The 19,417-nt window shown below is 44.0% G+C and overlaps 1 protein-coding gene across 1 annotated transcript in view; it reads left to right on the forward strand.

The window, feature by feature from the left end:
• The first annotated feature begins 723 nt into the window (after positions 1–723).
• The window catches only part of GRK5 (G protein-coupled receptor kinase 5), a 166,754-nt gene continuing 148,060 nt past the window's right edge, over positions 724–19,417 (forward strand). The window contains exon 1 of the mRNA XM_075026497.1: positions 724–957. Within this exon, the coding sequence (XP_074882598.1) occupies positions 906–957 (52 nt within the window). The 5' untranslated portion in view covers positions 724–905. The remainder of the gene's footprint in view (positions 958–19,417) is intronic.

A 19,417-nucleotide genomic window follows, 5' to 3' on the forward strand; every position in this document is an offset into this window, starting at 1 on the left:
TAAAAAAAAAAAATAACGGTGCGGCAGAAAAGATGGGATTCCCTCGGGGACTCCCCCAAATCTCCCTCCAGAAAGGCGAGCAGCCCGTGTCTCCAGCCCGAGGAGGAGGATGCGCATCCCACGGCAGGGGATGAAGTCCGCCGGTTGCCGGCGACTCCTTCCCTCGGGTGTCAGCACCTGTCAGCCGGCGGCGACGAGCACGGAGACGGTCCGGGGAGCCCTGGGGGTCCCGGTCCGGTCCGGTCCGGTCCGGGGCCGCCGCCGCGGGGTGGCGCCCGGCACCAGGGGCTGCGCTGCGGGGAGCCCCCGCGCATCGCTCCGCGCATCGCTCCGCGGCCTCCCCCCCCCTTCGCTGCACCGAACCCCCCCACCCACCACCACCACGACCCTCGCCCACCGCTCGGCTCCCACCGCCCGTCCCGCGTCCGCTCCCTGCCCCTCGGCGGAGCCTCCGCCCGCCCGCGGCGGGGACCGGGCGGTCGGCAAGGTGCGTCGGGGACCGGCCCCGAGGACTACACGTCCCGGCGTGCCCGGGGCTCCGCGGAGCCGGCGGGGATGGCGCCTGCGCGGGGGCTGCGGGGCCGCTCCGCGGTGCCACACCCCCGGGGGAGGGAGGCAGAGGAGAGCCGGAGCCCTCAAACCGGCGGGGAGCCCGCGGGGCGGAGGATGGAGTAAGCGGGGCGAGGCGAGAGGCAAGAGCGGGCGGGCAGGGTGGGAGGGGGGGGGGGGGAGCGCCGCCTCCGCCGAGGGGGAGCGCGGAGGAGAAGGGGAGGAAGGCAGAGGGATCATGCACGGGGGGATAAGGCGCTAGGGGCAGGAGGCGGGTGGTCGCCCGGAGACTCCGCACCTCGGGAGTGACGTCCTGCTGCAGTGCCGCCGCCTGCCTACGCTGCCCGAGCTCGTCAATGGAGCTGGAAAACATCGTTGCCAACACCGTCTTGCTGAAAGCCAGGGAAGGTGAGAGAGCGGCGGGAGTGGAGTGGGGGGGGGGGGTGGGGGGAACGGACGGACACCGGGACCGGAGCATCCCTGTCGCAGTCGCCCCTCCGCGGAGCGATGCCCGCGGGGTGCGGGCGGTCCCGGCGGCTTTCGGGGTGCCATGTGGCCGAGCCGGTGTTGGAAACGGTTGGGTTGGGAGAAGAGCCCCGGTGAGAAGGAAAATACCGCTTTCCCCCGCTGTGCGCGGAGGTTTGGGAAAGGAAGTGAATGAGATTGCAGAGATTACAATTTTCACCCATCTCTTCCTTCCCCCTTCCCCCCCTCAGCCCCCCTTTCAAATCTGGTCCCACAGATTGTGCTATTTCAGCGTCTATTGTTAAAGGTCAGCTGCAGATGCATTCATTCAAAAAGGGCTTTAGCAAATCTGCAAATAGCTTTCCGCGCCGTGTGGTGAGACCGGCAGGATCGTATACGCTTCAACGTACAGTCATTGCCTTATTCGGCGTTATTAGGTGATATCATGTTGCTGCAAACATGCCCCATTGTTGAGAGACTCTGTTTGTCCCCAACCGGAGCCGGGCAGAAGAACCGGGGGCTCAGCACCACCCCCCCCCCCCCCCCCCCCCGCCGCCCCAGCCTGCCGGTGCCCCGGGGAGCGGAGCCGGCCGGGGGGGGCTCGCCGAGCTGGGGCTTGGGGGGGGCTCGCTGGCTGCCAGCCGCGGCCGTGAACGGGCAGCTGGATGCTCCGGGAGATGCCGGTGCCTCCGGCATCGTTAAAAAAATCCGCTCGGATGGGGGCTCTCCTGAACATCCCCCCGCGGACCCGCAAAGCCGAACCCCGATAGCCGCCAGCGGATCGCCCTCGGAGGGCTTTTTTTGTTTTTTTTTTTTGTTTTGGTTTTTTTTGGGTTTTTTTCCTCCTTTGGGGAGGGGACGTGGTTTCCTCTCTCCGTGCGTGCCCGGAGGGGGGAGGATATCCTCCCGCAACGCGGGCGCGGAGCCGGGCGCTGCCCGCCGCGGAGCCGGGGGGGGACTCGGGGCTTGTCCCGGTTTCCCCGCGGAGACCCCGTCCACCAGCCGGGAGCATCATCCCCCCCCCATCACCACCACCCCCGGCTGGAGGAGGATGAGCGTGGGCCACGCACAAGCAACACGTCTCACGGTTGCAGCATCGCTGCCAAGATGCCATCGTTTTCTGCCGGCTGCAGCCCCGCGTTGTCCGTGTATTTTTTCCCTTGCTTGTTGCTGAAAATAAGACCTTTTCCCACGCCTTTATTCGAGCTTCTATTCCCTGAAATACTGGCTAGGCGTTTTTAGGTGCGGTATAACCTGCAGCCTTTTTTTTTTTTTTTTTTTTTCCCTTTTTTTTTTCCTACTGTCCTCTGGAGTGCCTGGAACCGCCTTGCTAGCGAGGCCAGGGACTGCTCGGGTGGACTTGCGTTTTGGTCCCTCTGAAGCTAAGGAAGCACGAGTAAAGCAATATTAGTTTTGTAAAAGAAATAATTCAAGTAGTCCCCCCCCGGAGCGATCCTTTTGCTGGGAAAATAGTTCAAATTGTAAAATAATGTTTATATAACTCACGGGCTGTTGAACTTGTGAGGCTTAGCTAAAGAGTAAAGTCCCGAGATCCTCCCAAAAAAGCTCTATAAATAATAAGGGCAAAGGTGTTATTCCATTCAGCAGACCAGTGAATGACAACTTTCTGACTTAGGATGGAGAATTTTTATTTTCTCTTGTCATTTTTAATATTGTTTCGGATGCAGTTGTTGCTACCGGCAATACAGTGCTGCTTTAGATTTCAGCAGACTTTAGGAATACTTTAAAGGACTGGTACTAATTACAGTTATTGTGTGCTGTTTTCAGAGAGCCAATATTTTGCAAGTAATTTTAAATGTGCCATTCAGTTTTATGGTCTTTTTCTACCATCCTCAGCAAGACGGTAACAGTAATGTTGTTTTATTGTGTTAAAATTGTATTAAAGAGGCTGTTAGCTACGATCCAAATGGCAGAACTTTATCAAGATTTACTCCAAACTATACTCCAACTTTTTTTTTAGCCACGTATGAAGCTCCAACAAGATTTTTTTGAGGCCTGGTGCTTATTTATTTTTAAAGCTTTTTTGGAGGGGGCGTGAAAGTTTTTGAAATGAAGAACAAAGGACAAGTTACGTACCTGACATCAGAGCCACAAGTAGTGTGCCTGTATTGTGTACGTTTCCAGATTTCGAGTTATCATTGCAGGCGGCTGTGAGTAAAGTGTTTTTAAAATTTGCAGGGAGTAATTTAGGTGGATGTCATTGCAGATGAAGAAGACAGACAGCATATGGAAGACCAAGAGCAAAAGCAAGTTAATATATTGAGGATTATGGTATCTAAAAATAAGCTTGTTCCAGGTCCTGCAGACTCCATCAGTACACTTAGTTGGGTGAACGTGTAGCCAAAGCCAAGTACATGCATGTGCATTTCCACTTGTTAAGTCAAAAGTAAAAGCTATATTAGCTCAATTGCATGGTGGTTGGTGCCTGCAACGTGGTAGTTAATGTCGGAAGAAGGAAAACGATGGGATCCACTCTGCAAACATTAGCAGAAGCAGAAGTTTTACCATAGTTGCAAGGGGAACACAAACCCAATATCAGTAGCGAAAGGGAAATTTCAGATTAGTTTCAAAGGGAGGTTTAGGTAGACCTGCAACGTTAAGTCCAGCGGTGAGGACTTTTGTAAGGGACTCAGAAGTAGGGCTGAGTGACCACCACAAACATTTTCTAGCAAATATTGGTTTAAATTTTGCAACTCATTTGCTTTGGCCTTGGTAGCGTTTTTTCTGTGGTCCCTTGTGTAAATTCCTTTGTGACTAAGTTGTACTAAAGCAGCCCCGGATGCAAAGTGAACTTTTTAGCTGAAATACCAGGAAGCAAGTTTTATAACTCTTGTACAAATACTTGCACTCGAATCCTGATGATTACAATGAGAAGCACACCCAGAATTAACTGATGCCATGTGAGACATGAGTAATCTTATTAGAGCAACAAAAAGAGTAAATGCAGTTCACATACAAAAATGTATCTCACTGAATAATTTTGAGCAGAGAATAAATCTCAGGAAATCTTCATCTTTTTGCAGAATATGAAGTTCTTGACACAAAATTACACATAAGTTACTTGTTATACTCAGAAGTCTGCCAGTCTGAACACGTAAAAAATGGCGTTTTATTGCATTTGAAAGTTCATTTATAATTCATTAGGAATAAATTTATGCTGTTTCCTCAATTATCATTTCTCATTTCTTGGATGCAAAATCCCATTTCACAAACCACTAGTCCCTTTTAGGACTGAATAGAAAATACTTTTGGTTTAATTATAGGAACCAAATAGGTATTTGGGACTGTCTTGTATTGCCCGGAGAAATAAATAAGCAGAGAAGGGAAGACAAGAAAGGTGAGAGTCATAAAAAGAAAAGCAAAATAGTAACAATTGCAGTCGTTTTGGGTTGAGTAAGAACCCCAAATTATGAGGCGGTGAAACATTTATCTAGATCTTTTCATTAGCCTTCTGGTTTCTGAATCTCAGCAATTGTGTCTGAACCACAGAATCATCTAGCCGTTAGTAACGGAGATACACTGTGCTGCTAGCAGCAGCTCCAGGTTGGTGAATGAATCCCAATTAATTATCCCAATTTAAGGTTGTTTGACAGAGGACATCATCAGAACTGCGGAGCCACTGGTGGAGGACTGAGTCTTCCGGCATTTCAGCGGAACTTTAACAGCCCTAACCCAGACAAGCTTTAAAACCCATCCAGAGAGTCATGAATCTACCCCTGCCTGTCAAAAGCAATAAGCTGATAAAAGACAAGTCTTTCAAAGAGGCTGATGATTGAACTGTGATGTTTGTATGAAAAACAAGCAATATGGCCAGATAAGCATGACCAAGGCATGGTGATTACCTAGATACTCTTCCTCATGATCCATTCCTGTCTATAAGGAAGGATCAGTCTTCTCTCACGTTACCTGCTGCTTCTGTGTGCACGAGACAACCTGAAACGCGTTTCAAAACCCAAATACAACTTGACTCTGAAATCGCAAAATCCTTTACGAATTTGTACAGACAGACAATTCCCGCCACTTTAAAGTTTTAGTGATTGCTAAATTAGTCATCACAGTTATTAGTTTTAAACCAGGCAATTTGGAAGATAAACTATTGTTTTTCTCAGACCTCGGGTTTCTGAAGTGCAAAGTTTACCATGTAAACCTGGTAAAAGAAAAAAAACCAACTCTCCAACCACTAAAACACAACACAAATGCTTTTTTTTTCCTTTTTAGGTAGACTGGAATTCTAAAATAAGCTTATTTATGGCACCCAAGCAGAGCCTTTGATCACCCTAGCCAAAAGGGGCGACCTTCTTTTATATATATCTCTCAGAATTTTTTGATGAACGCACACCGATGCCATATAACATGCAAAATGTGCCTGTTCATAAATTGCTGTATTTTTAGCTTGCTCTTGCAGGATGATCACAGGGGAGATTGTGCGTGTCCTTATTGGCAAAAGACTAGCAATAAATCCTAAACAAGAAGCGTGATTGCTTTCCAAGAACTTGGCTGCGGAGCAATTGGAAAAGGGGCAGTAGAACAATGAAAAGCATATTTTGAAGGAAAGTAGGTGACTGTAGTGACAGCTGAACCCCCATGGAGAATATGATTATTGCAACTTAAACTTTAGCAACTTTGTTAACCAGTGCTTTGAATGCAGAATCTAAGGTCCTGTCCTGTATCCCTTGATATAAAAACAAAGTACTTTGTAAGGAAAATGTTGTCTCTGTAAGCAGAGGAAGCTTGCATGCAGTTACTCAGTTTGGTTTTCTTTTTGGAGTTCAAGAGCACTCAGCACTGCAATAGCTTAAAAAAATATATTTCAAGAATGGAATCAGCCGTTACTTCAGATGCAACAGGGTGCTTTTAAGCAGTAGTTTAAAAAAAAATATATTCCTTTTCAAGCCTGTAACCATTTCTTTCTGGAAAAATAAAATAGCCGGAAGAGTCCAGAACATTTCATTTTATTTTAATCAGGGAAATTCAGAAAGCAGGATTCTTCAGGCCTTTGTGAAAAGAATGTGTAAGTCTGAATGACTTCAACATCTCCTTTTACAGAAGGGACTTATTTCGGTAGCCATACCCGGCTTAGAGCAAGCATGTGTGTGTGTGTAGAACTGCCTTGAAATCCCTTTCTGTGTTGTTTTTTTTTTGTAGCAGGGCTGATGCAGAGCAAGTTAGAGCTGCTGTAGCTGTGCCCTTGGTGGGCACTGTTCTTCTGGGGTTCTCTCTGTGGCCAACTACACCAGTTTGCAGGCACGGGCAGCAGGTCTTGGGATGTGCCAGTGCTGGAGAAACCAAGACCTTTTGCACCCAAAACTTTGTTACTGAAGAGAGGACTGTGCCCCTTCACATGTGTTATTGCTGTGGAACTGTGATGTTATGGCCTAATTGCTGTCTAGCTTGTTGGGTTTGTAGGCATTTAAAAAATATTTAGTACTGAGCTGTGATGGTCTCTCAGGTTATTAACACATAGGAGCTATTAGCTAGTTAAACTTCTAGAATAAATGTTAACTATGGAGGTTTGAATAGAGCTACTTACATCTGCTCCATTAATCTCCTGTGATTGCTTTCCTCAAGTGCAAAATAATAAATCTAGGAAGAGACTGCCTGTCTTTGTTATCAGTATGTTCCTTTTCTGAGAAGGTTTTAACTTGGTGTTGCCAAAATTGTCCACTCAGAAAAGAATTTTCAGTATTTATACAAGAACCTAGGTATAATTTTGTGACTGTATCTAGCTTTTTGTATTAATTAAGAATATTCTGAGATAACTTAGGCAAAAATGTCTGAAAGAGGTGGTTTTAGGGATGCTTTACTGAGAGTGCTACCAGGCCAGCAGCACTTGGACCAAACTAAGATGTGTGTCCTTGTGATAAACAGCTCCAGAATGAAAGCCTCAGCCCCAGTCTCGCCCTGAGATGGGCTCTAGCACAAGTGTCCATGCCTTTGTCACCAGCGAGTTGGTGGATGGGTGTGCGCTGCCCCATTTTGAGGGCAATGAAGAAGAAACCGCTAAAGACGAATGCAACAGCTCTGACTTTGCTGTTTCTAGGCCCTGGGGGTATGTTATACCTGTTCGGTGGCTGACCTTGCTTCCTTTTTCCTTTATACCTGCAGACAGTAAAATGGGTTACTACTGAAAAAAAACCCAAAAACCCAATAACAACAACAAAGAAAAACCCCAACCCCAAAACCACCCCTGCATCATTTCAGTCTTACTTCTTGGAATATGAGCTCCCTTTCCAGGTACTGCTTTGCTAGCTACGATCTGCTCATGATCTCTTTCCCCAACTCAGAAGATGAAATCTGCATGCTGAGGACTTTGATGCTTGCAGTGAAGGGTCTGAAGCCCCAGTCGGGTATTCAGACTTATTAATACAGATGTGCTCTGATCCTCCTAAATCCCAAAGCTGACTGCAAGGATGTAGGCAGGGTCCTTCTGCATGTGTAGAGATAGAACTTGTATTTTTATTGCTTGGCCGACCTTATGTGTTTAGGCATGTAGGTGATTCTTCTCCTACACTATTCTTATGCCAGTGTTACTCTGTGAATGACTTCTGGTTTGTATTGATCCAAAGAAAGCTACTGAAGCTCTAATTTAAGTGCAAGTAGTGGTGCTAAAGTCAATGGGATTATTTCCATGGCTAAAATATCCACAAAATCACATCAGGATCCATGTTGGTGCATTGAAAAAGTTTAAAATTTTTTTTTTTTTTAATCAAAGCAGTTACTGTCTTTATAAAATATTAGTCAAATCCAACAAGTAAACAAGGGTTCTGGATAGGAAATACTACCTTTCCTTTTTTTTTTTTTTTTTTTTTTTTTGTGTGTGTGTGTCAGTGAAAATGAGAGCTAAGGATCTGACTTGTGCTCATCTATGAGATCTCCCCCTGGATATCTATTTAAAAAATATTCTATATGCTGTATACATTTTCTGTGTGGCAGTGGGTAAGAAGAGAATTGATTGCTCCTTATTTTTACAGGCACATAATCCAAACAATAACAAGATGATACAATCCTAATATTTCTTTAAGACCACAGGATGTGAAATTAAATTAAAAGGCCAGGAAAATAAAGAACCCTGCAGTTTGATTACACTCAGCTGGATTATCGTTGTAATTATTTTGCTTGGAAGATTTAAAAAATGCATACTGCTTTGTGAGAAAGATTAGGCAGGGAAACCAAAATTACAGTAAACATTATAAAGAAAATATTGCAAAGATGATGGGTATTTTACTGAATTTTGAAAAAAAAAAAAATCCATAGAGTTGCCTGTTAAAATGAAAGGATGGAACAAAACGCAGGGGGAAGATGGATGAGGCTGCAAAGTCTGTAGAACCGGCTCAGCTGCTCCTAGGTCATATAATGTCTCTTCAGATATAGCTGAAGAAACTGTCACAAGCATTTATTCAGGGAAGAAGGGCAGGCTAAAAGGAGTAGAAATACACCGTCCTGGTTCCAGCTGGGGTAGAGTTAATTTTCTTTCTAGAAGCTGGTATAGTGTTACGTTTTGAGTTCAGTATGAGAATAATGTTGATAACACCCTGATGTTTTCAGTTGTTGCTAAGTAGAGTTTAGACTTAAGACAAGGATTTTTCAGCTTCTGATGCCCAGCCAGCAGGAAGGCTGGAGGGGCACAAGAATTTGGGAGGGGACACAGCCAGGGCAGCTGACCCAAACTGGCCAAAGGGATATTCCATACCATGTGACGTCATGCCCAGTATATAAACTGTGGGGAGTTGGCCTGGAGGGGATCGCAGCTCGGGAACTGGCTGAGCATCGGTCAGCGAGTGGTGAGCAATTGCCTTGTGCATCACTTGTTCTGTGTATTCCAATCCTTTTATTAGTAGTCATTTTATTATTGTTATTATTGTCATTATTAGTTTCTTCTTTTCTGTTCTATTAAACTGTTCTTATCTCAACCCATGAGTTTCACTTTTTTTCCCGATTCTCAGGAGCAGGGGGGAGTGAGTGAGCGGCCGCGTGGTGCTTAGTTACTGGCTGGGGTTAAACCACGACATACACACAAGTGCTCGAGACTCAATTCGGACCTGGGAGTGAATAATGCAAATAATATTAATGAAGGAAGGGCGGCTGTCTGTGCTCTAGGATGAAAATAGTTATTCACAGCTACCTTCTCAGTGGCACGGCGAAGGCTGAAAAATTTGTATATCCATCATTTCCAGCACCTACAGGTGTGCTTACTATGCATAAGTAGTCCCATGGACTCAATGGGGGGACTGCTTGGTGGTTGGACATGCAGCTTGTTTGCGCTCTGGGATCAGTCTGTTCTCACTGCTGCACTGCTGTTCCAGTCAGTAAAACTGCACCAATATAACTGAAGTGAAACAAACTACTAGCAGCCATCAGAAGAGGCCTGCTGTGTCATTTTGTCCCTTGTTCTCCGTGCTCTTTTCAAGGTTTGAAACAGTTTTGGTATCAAAATGACTCCATATAGGGGTCTATCTCTCAAAGTCTTTTTGCAGTCCAAGAAATCTTGATTTTTCTGATTAAATTTTCCTTACTCTCATCTCCTTACTCGTCGAATCCCTTTTGAACAGTTTTCATTCTCCAGGCACTTTTCTGTGTCTCACCAGCTATAGTCTTGCCAAGTTTAACAGGCTTTGTTCTTTCCTTCTTTGAGCACGTCAGCTTGGATGGTCCACCTCAAAGTTTGTGCGGTCAGTCCTCAGGACAAGTTGACTCCCAGCGGTGGGTCCTGGGAGGTGTGCCTGGGGACGGGGTTGGCCGTGCGGGCAGTCCCAATCTGGTCCTCGCCCTGGCCCACCAAAAAAATCAGCTGAAATAACTGGTCAAATGGGGAGGAGCCCTAGGAAAGAGGCAGCACCAAAAAGGATACATCAGGGTATTTCAGAGTAGTTTCCATCAGTGAGGTTGCTTATGGAGTTCCCTGTTGTCCTGAGGATGCCAAAGAGGCAGTTAATAAGCAGTAGCAGCTATTTTTGCATTGGTTGAGTATTCTCTTGGGTCCCATTGAATACATGATTGCACTGTGAGCTTGGCTTTTCCTGGTAGGCTGAGGTTATGTTACAAGTTCTAGAAGTTACCTTATTTTTGGTACAATACCTCTTTTGCTTAACTACTCAAAGAGCCAATCTCTACCTTGTGTGGGCATGTAGCATGGTGACTTTTGGGATGCTGTTTACTAGCTCCCAATGCTCCTGGACCATTCCCCTTTTCCTAGCATCATTGTCCCAGTGAATAAATTTGGATGATTTTGTTTCCTCTCTCTGTTGCAGTAATCTAAATTTTTCTGGACCAAAATTCCTGTATTGTATTCTTCCTGCTCTTCTAATCTTTCTGGTTTATTTTCCCTGTCCTCTGTTTCTGACACCACCTTTGAACTTGACAAGTCTTTGATGTACTGTTTAAAACATATTTAATTAGATTGGATTAAATGTCCGTTTGCTGGACACATCTAAGGCTTTATGTATTTTCTTTCTTGTATTATCCTCAATTGTGCTTTGGTCAGTGTTTAGTCTGTGTGACAAGGTTCCTATCTAAAATGACTGAAACTGTTCTTTTTTTTTCCCCCTATGCATGTGTTATGGGAGACCATAATTCTATAGCAAGTCTTTATTTACAATGAAAGCTTTAGACTCTGCCTGACTGAGCGTGCTCCCTCAATTCTGTCTAGCCATCTAGTGCATCCCAGAAAAGGGACTACCTGCCAGGAGAATGGAGAAACTCTGTGACGTGCCAGTTGTGTTCACTTGGCAGCATCTGCAGAAGGCACTGATGGAGAATCTCATCTTGTGAAAAAAGTGAAAAAAGAGAGAAATGCAGCTAGAAGAGGAGATTCAGAAACAAAGGGAAGATGTCAATGATGCCAAGTGAAAACAACACCAATGAGTCCCCAGTGACATTTCCGTCAAAATACTCCTGTAGGCAGGGTAAGGGAACTGACATCTTTAAAAAGCAGATGAGTTGGAAAGAACCATTATTTAGCCAAGGTTGCCAAAATATTGGTGGAAGATAGATATATTTCTTATGGGTGCTGTTCAATGCTCGTCATTCAATTTTTTCTTAGGTTTCTGCTGATTTCATCTTCCAATTGCTTTCCTTCCTGCTCCCTCACAGGTTTGGTTTTGTTTCTTACTGGGGATGAAAGTTAGATTGGGAATTCCTTTCAGTCAATGTGCTTTCTTTCATCTTCTTTAGTTTTGGTTGTTACAGAATTTTTTTTTTTTTTTCTCCCCCAGTGCTCTGGGTCCCTATGAAGTTGGTTGCCTTTGGTCCAGCAGGAGAGATTCTAGTGATAAGCACACTAGAAATCAATAGGGTTGTTTTCTGTAGGGTTGATCTTGCTACTTGCATGGCAAACCTTTCTCCAGCAGAAATCCAATGGAACAACCTACCTCTGCTCTTTTGTTGTGAAGCATGATGCAAAAATGCAATTGCTCACCCTGCAAGGTTTGCAGAGGAAATTTTACTCAGCCAGCAGTTATGGAAAATTAAGAGAATCTGAACACTCAGCCTTAATCTTCCCACTATTAAAGGAAGAACAGTTGTCCAGTGCAACATTTGGAAGCAGTGAAAAAGCTTACAAATACAGGAGTTTGGACTAATATATGAATAAACCCTTTCCGTCTCCCTCCGTAGCAAATCCACATCTACACTTCATCGCTGAATCATGATTTTGTGTTTTCTGAGGATGCCAAGTTATAAATCATACGTTGACAGAATTCCTCATGAAGCACACATCTGGGAAAGTTTGTGCTTTGTTTATTTCACCAGCAGCCGAGTTTTAGGAAGAACTATCCGGATGACTTACGTATGATGTAAGCTTCTCTCAAGGCTACAGTCCACCTTTTCCTGGAAGCCTTGCACGTTTAGTGTGCATCTCCTTCCACTATTTGCTCAATGAGAAACGTGGGAATGGTTCAGGAATTAAAAAAAACCACTAGCTCTCTGGTTTGGAGAGCTGGAAATAGAACAAAAAGGTGTTTGGAGTCAAGCTCCTCCTTGCCACCTGTCATTGCCTGACACTGAATAGCAGCACGTGCCTATGGAAAGGCATGGATACAACAATCCTTCCCCAAGCCTATTTTTTCAGCCTCCCACTCTAGGGACTTCTTGAGCAGAAGGTGGCTTTGCCCTATGGTACTTAATAGAGGGATCTATCCTTTATGAATTTATTTAATCCATTTTTTGACCACACTTCTAATTTTGGCCTGAGCAGCTTCCTGTGGCGATGAGTTCCACCATGTAACAAAAGCATGCGGACTTCCCCACGTGTACTTCATGAGGGCTGATGTATGACTTATGTTTTGGCAGCCTCAGAAAGCAGTCATTGTGGAGATGTGGAAGTGTCTTGGAGGTGAAAGAAAGGTAATTATCTGCAAATCAGTCAAATATTTCTGGGTTTTATTGTGGTTTTGTTTGTTTGTTTTTTAACATGTTGATTTCATTGCTTCTGCCCTAATTTCTATTAGGTCATTCATGATTTTACAACCCTTTATCACATCCCCTTAGTAGCCTTTCTCCAGGCAGAAAGGTCCAAGTCTATCATCTCTGTCCCTTTGCATCTTCTAATTCTGTATCCTTTTTGAAATGGGTGACCAAAACTACACAGTGTGTGTGTGCACTATGGGCAGTGGCACAGTGATGCCGATCACTTCGTACTTTTTCACTGTCACAATCTTAACTTGATGTTTGTTTGCTTTTTTTCCCCACTGTCACGAGCGTTCATTACTAGGCCTACTGACAGCAACCTCAGAAATTTGTCTCCTGAGCTGCAACATTTAATTTAGAGCCCATTGTTTGGTGTATATAGCAAGAGTTGTTTTCCTTCATGTGCGATACTGTGCTGTCTGACACAGAATTTAATCACTTTTTTTTTTTTCTTCCTAACTCTTAAGTGATTCAATACTGCAACGTACTCCTGCAACTCTTCGCAGGCTGTTTTTGTTACAACTGTCCTGAAGAAATTCATCTTGGCAGCAAATGTCATCTTGCTATTTATCTTTTTTCCAGACCATTTATGAATACACTGAATAGTCCAAGTCCTATTGCAGATCTGTAGCACCCCACTAGCGGCCTTACTCCGCTGTCAAATTCTTATCCCTGATTTCCCATCTCGTCAGCTGCTACTGACTCACAAGAGGTTCTCCTCTCCAGAAACAGATTAGTTTCTTAAGAATTGTTGGTGGAGGTCACTGCCCAAAAAAACCTGTTCAAAAGTGTCAAAAGCCACCTGCCTAAGCAGCTTTGACCACAGCCTACTTGTTCCAGAGATGAAGAAAAGCGAAAACCTGTGAATGAGAAATGTTGGAATTTGCCAGCTGATGGCAGTATTCGAAGGAGCCATCCCTGTGACATCTGAGGATTGGCAAAAAAATCAGGGTTGCGCCAAGGGCTGAAAGAGAAGGTCCCTCCCAGGTGAACACTGTTAAAATGGGCGCTGCTCGAATTTACCCGTCAAATCTCTGACCATCTGAAGCTGTCGTAAGGTCAGCGATCACTTCTAATGCCGTGGAGGAGTGCGATACGTGCCAGTAGGCTGCTGGCCACAATGTGCTTCAAAAAAAAATAAACCCAACCCAAGTCTCCCAGCCTTCCCCCAAACCCTGCCAATCCTGGGGAAAAAAAAAGAAAAAAAAGGTGGTTTCAGGTCGTTATTCTTCAGGACCTGTACACTAAATACTCGCCTCTGTCCTGTATACGTGCACAGGATCAACGTCTCTCATCTCATTCTCTAATCTGAAATCTCTAGCAGGTCTCGGGACGTTTGTCACTCTGGCTCATGCAGACCTCCAGCTGCAAAATGTTTATTTGGCTGTGAAAAGTCTATGAAGTAACAAACTTTGATGGATTCAGCATATTGTTTTCCTTTTTTGCGATGCCGTTTGCCTCCAGCTCTCATGGGGAATGCATCTCTTTTTCTGTATATCATAAATATTAGATGCCTCGAACGACTGCCAGTGTGTGTAGCACAGGTATGAGCCGTGCTCCGCTTGCAGCCCTTTCATGGCAGTCTGTACTGCAAATGGATTGCCTAAAAGTAATGGCATAATATGACGGCACAACGCTTTAATGTTTAACCTTGCTATGATTTCAAGTTGCTAACGGTTTTTTCTTGGTTATTAGGAGTTTACAGGTTGAATAATACCGTGACACTGGGATTATTCATGGAGTCCAGTGAAGGAAGTAAGCTCTGGCTCCGTGAGCATAGTTGGGAAAGCAGATAGAGAAATATGTTATTTCTTGAATGACCTCTCTAAGACCTCCTTGTGGTGGTTGGTAGAAACAAACTGGTAATTGGAAAGTTTAGAATAAATAGAAGGCAGCTTTTTAAAACTTATGGATGTGCTATGTAAATGACCCTTCCAAAATTAAGCTCAAGTCTATATGTTGCAAGTCTGTTGCAAAGGGATTGTTTGAATATATTTTTAAGCAAACATTGACCAGCTGTGTGAAGGCACGAAGCTTGTTTAGAAGCCCAGAAATGTTTTACAAGGTGAGGACAGAGCATGCTTTTGTTCAGAGACACTGGCCTAAATTTTCAAAAAGACTTAGTGATTTTTATTTTTTTTATATATATTTGGGTTTTTAGATACAATGAATTGAGAAGGAACTAAAATTGTGAATGAAATACTGGGTATTAAGCTCCGTTCAAATGTATATTCTGTGCAGGGAAGAGCCAAATGTAAGAGGTCTGGCATGTTTCTAGGGCCAGATACCGAGGAGGGCAGGCAGCGAAGCTTTGATCTCTGCCCTTGGTTAATCTCCGTGCTCGAGGTTATCGCTCAGATGTTAGGGTGCAGCATCACGTTTCCAAAGAGGGAGCGGAGGAGGCTGCCGTGCTGCCCGCGTGAATCTGCTGGTGCAGGTGCAAGCTGAAGATGCCATCCTATAAACACTAAAGCAGGTAAAGAAATTTCAGACGTGAATAGTCCCCTAAGGTGAACAATTTGTTGACAGAAGCAATTTGAGCAATTGCTCATCAGTGACAGTAAATGCTTTACATCCCAGGCTCTTGCCTGCTTGTATAAAGAAAGTCGCATTTTGCCTAAGTAGTAAGAGGGCCTATATCCAGCAGATAATTGTGGGAAGACCATTTTTTAAGGAGGTTTTGCTTGTTTCGTTAAAAACGTGATGAGATTTGCAGACACTTCTCTTCACTAACGTAGATCTGCGCTATTAGTGTTGGATCTTTTAATCTGGGTTGATTGCAAATCGTAATGAATGTGTGCTTTAAAAAACACGAGTGATGTATTAACTTCTCTAATATCTCACAGCAGATGAAGTTTCATTTGATCTCAGTAGATGCAGTTCAGCTGGAGGATAAAGCTAATTTTTAGGATTAATTTTTTTTAGGATTAATTAATTTGTGCATAATTTTGCGCAGGAGTGAGTTTTGCTTTTTATAAATCTTACTGTTTTCCTCTGGGGAGGGGGCAGAGGGAGAGGAACAGCTTGACAGGAATCAGTTGTTTTGCTTTAAGAGAATATGAGGAAATGGCATCTTCCAATAAATACAGATTTTATTAAAGTTGAATACTGTGACAAATAGTTTAGACTTAGAACTTCAGATTTGGTATGTAAGCAGCGCAACTCCACTGAGATTTGTGTGCATCGCTAAGATTAATGAAATATACTTTGTAAAGAAGGGCAATGATTCACTGAGTAAAAATAGGCAGCATCTTAAAGAGCTTGTAAACACAGCTATTAATTTTAGGACTAGAGTCTTATACTCTTTGTCTTAGTCTGAGAATAATGCCGCTGCACTCCATGGCACTATTCAGTGGGTTCAAATTCACCTCTTAAATAGATTTTTAAATAGATTTTAAAAGTGGCCACAGTTGCGTTTTTGTTTGCATGTTTTGTCCATCCTTTGTAATACCTTTATGATACTTTTACTGTATAAAATATTAATCTCTTCCATTTCAAGCCATCCTCTACACCACAAACCCTGCTGGATACATTTGCTGCAGTCAGTTAGTAATAACAATTAGAAAAGGAGCCACAGCTGACATGCCCCTCCTTTTCTACCTACTTACCTCAGGGTTTTGCAGTCTAGAAAGTACTCCTTGCTGTGAGTCACTGAAAAGATCTTGTGATTTTTTTTTTCCTTCCCCCCCCCCCCAGTTTTGATTGTGCTTAAGGCTTAGTCTGATGCTGTACTTCACTCTTGATTTGAAGGAAGGGGAATGACTTTCCTCTTCTCTTTCATAACCTCAGGTCCTGTAATTTTTATTCATTCTTTTCAGTATCAGAGAGAAGCTTTCTTTGGCTCGATGCAGCTTTGTGGCTATCTTCCCAACAGCTCCTGTCTTATTCCACTGTCCTGATCTGCATGAAGTGTGTATTTGTTTTCTTTCAAAAGAAGGAAGCCTCCAAATTTTGGCAGGAGCCAAAGGCTCAATTTAAGTTCAATGATATTAAGTTTTATTTAATGGAACACAGCAAAATCACCATCATTTTCTATTGAACCCACTGGCCATGAGTGTCTTTTTTTTTTTTTTTTTTTTTAGCTGAAAGCACAAGAAAACATATTTGGGTGCCAGCTCCTTTCACTTTTGACAAATAAGCCAAAGGCCCTCCTTAACTGCTTCTGCGGGAATATTAGTAATCACTTTGTATCAATGGGGTAAGCAGAGAGATCACACATAGGGTTTGCTGTGGTCTGTCTCCATCAGCGACCTTTCCAGGCTGGAGCAAGCAGGTGGTATGTCAGAGCGGGTGTAAAGACTCACCTGAAAGTTCATCGGAAGCTGGAAGTCGTGAACAATGGGAAGATCATTGCAAGTTTTCTGTCCTGGGCTGCACCTGATGATGTGCACTGGCACAGATGTGAGCCTTGGCCGCTCTCAGCCTCTGGGCTCTCTCTGAAGCCCTGTCTTATTTGGCTTGTGCACCTGATTTTAAAACACTAATTATACCTTTCTGTATTCCTTTGGGAAGTGGGCAGATACAACCAGAGCAGTAGAACTGTGTGAGGTCTGTAGGATTTCTGAATTTGCTCCTCAACTTTTCGTTTTACTGGTTTTACCATTCTTGCAGAGTCTCAAACCTCTGTTTTTAGACTAAAGACAAGAATCTGTTAACTCATCTCTATACAGTAACCTGCCTATGGGAAGAATCAGTCTAGTTGACCAGACTGGTCAACATGCCTGGACTTCCATGACAAAATCTGTAACAACTGGCACAGACCTGATGGTAATTTGTGCTCTGACTCTACCTGGTTTTTAAAAATGAAGCAGCATTACTTGACAAGCAGCTCCCTTTCTGGCGAGGGGTATTCGCATACCAACCATTACAACGTAGTGAGAAGCGATGGGACGTGACCCGTGATTGTGAACATGCTATCGTTTATAAATATTCCTGCCTGTAGCTATCTACGTCTGCCTGTGGTGCTGTTCTATGTGTTTTTCGTGAGGACATAATATTGTGTATCTTCTAGTATTGCAGAGCTTATTCCTCTGCCTAGCTGTGCTCTGCTTAGAAATTGTTTGGAAATGGTCTTTTCTCTGGTAACTGTTTAGTCAGAATTGAAACATTAATCACATTGCTGTGCAGCCATGCAGGGGCTACAAGGTGTTCCCGAGTGCTGTGGACTCGTCACCTCTGCAGTCCCTTGCAGAGAAACAAGCCCAATACAGATAACTTACTACCCTGCCTCCGCAAGGCAAGAGAAAATACGGTTTCAGGTGAGCTCCTCTCACCGCTGTAGGGGTTAGAAAAGAACAAGCTGTGACTCGGGGCTTGTCCTCCTCTGCCCCTTCCTCCAGCTGAATATTAAAGTTATCATCCAGTCCGTGGTGGATCTAACTTGTGTTTCTTCGTCCTGGCTTTGCTTGCAAGGCAGACTGAGCTGCGTGGGGATTGTCCAGTGCCTTGAGTTGTTGGAAAGTTTGCAGCCTGCTGTAATTTTGAGTAAAGCTCCCTGAGAGGATGCTGTAACTGGGCTTTGGGCAGGGCGAATGGTGGAAACTGCTTTCCCTCTGCTGCATCACTGCTAACATGCAGTGCCGGGTACCCTCCGGTGAAGGCTCAGCACCCTTCCCGTGCAGCCCAGGGCCCCTGGTGCCCCTGGAACAAGAAACTTCCAGGCCTGGGAGACGTAGCAGGGACCTGCAGCTGGTTTAAGAGGCGGCTGGGATCAGTAAGAAGGTGAGCAACTTTCTAACCATGAGTAAGTCCTGCACCTGGAAAGAGGAAAGGACTCAGGAGACTGAAACGGGAGGGGGAGCACGCCACCAAGCACCATTTTGAGTTGTGTGTCCCAGCACTGCCATACGAGACTTTATTTTTTTCATCTTGTAAGTCATGACAGACCAGGCTAGAGAACAGGAGAATGGTTTCTACCACCAGTTAGCTTTGCGCATCTGAGTCGGCTGTTTAATCTTTCACGGTCAAAATCTCTTCTGCAACAGACCTCTATTCTGTAAAGCAGCTGAACTTACGGATCTAATAAGGGGAGTATTAATGCAGGTGTTTCTGCTACATGGAAAACATAGAGTATGCAATGATGTTCCCTTCTGTTGTAGAACTGCACGTGTTTTTTATTTTCTGTGTATAAATCAGTGTATTTTATTTGTTTTGTAGTAATTTGTAATACATGGATCAGTGTATTCTACAGTAACTTACCCTAATTATTCAGGAATCATCCCCTATTTAATTGTTATGACTAATTTTTCAGCCTGGTTCTTCAGTTAGCTGTGCCATGTAATGAAGCAAAAAAATGCATGTCATCATTAATTATCTTATGGAGGAGTCATGACTAATGCCCCACTAGTGTCCAAGCAGATCAAGGAACATTCCTATAGCTGACAGCCAGGCAAACTTCCCTTCGAAGTCACCGTAGACTTTGGCTGGTTGAAAACCTCAGGACTATGTCCAGATCTTTCTTTCTTCTCAAAATTAGGTAATCCAGGTGAATTCTTTCTGCTTCTTCATGATATTTTTTTAAGGTGACTGCTTTATTTGTTGTAGCATATCATGTTCTTTCCAAGAAACTGAAAGCAAGCACGCCTCACGTTTTCTTAAGTATCCTTATTTGATCACCAAAATTTGTACTTTTTCTTTATAGGAATGGCTTAATTAAATTCTTGAAAGTGTTCTGAAAGCTTTTGAAAATTCTGTTTTGCCTTCTAAGTTTTGGGCTGCTCTGTGCTTACACATGAAAAGGAATATGTGCATGCCTTAAAGTTGATAGTATCCTCCTGCAAAGTTTATGACCTCACAGTAAACTCTCATATTTTGCATTCAGCAATAGTTAAAAGCATATAGGTATGAAAATCCTTATGTAGGCATTTAAGAGTCTCTTGCAAAGTTAGCTGCTAGCAGCTACGTCGACAGCTCAGTAGCTTCACAGAAGTAGCCGTTAGTGTTTCCTGTCCTCCTTATGAACTTTAAAAATATTCATTGT

Source organism: Buteo buteo, chromosome 4, assembly GCF_964188355.1.
Source record: "Buteo buteo chromosome 4, bButBut1.hap1.1, whole genome shotgun sequence".
NCBI classification, from domain to species: domain Eukaryota; kingdom Metazoa; phylum Chordata; class Aves; order Accipitriformes; family Accipitridae; genus Buteo; species Buteo buteo.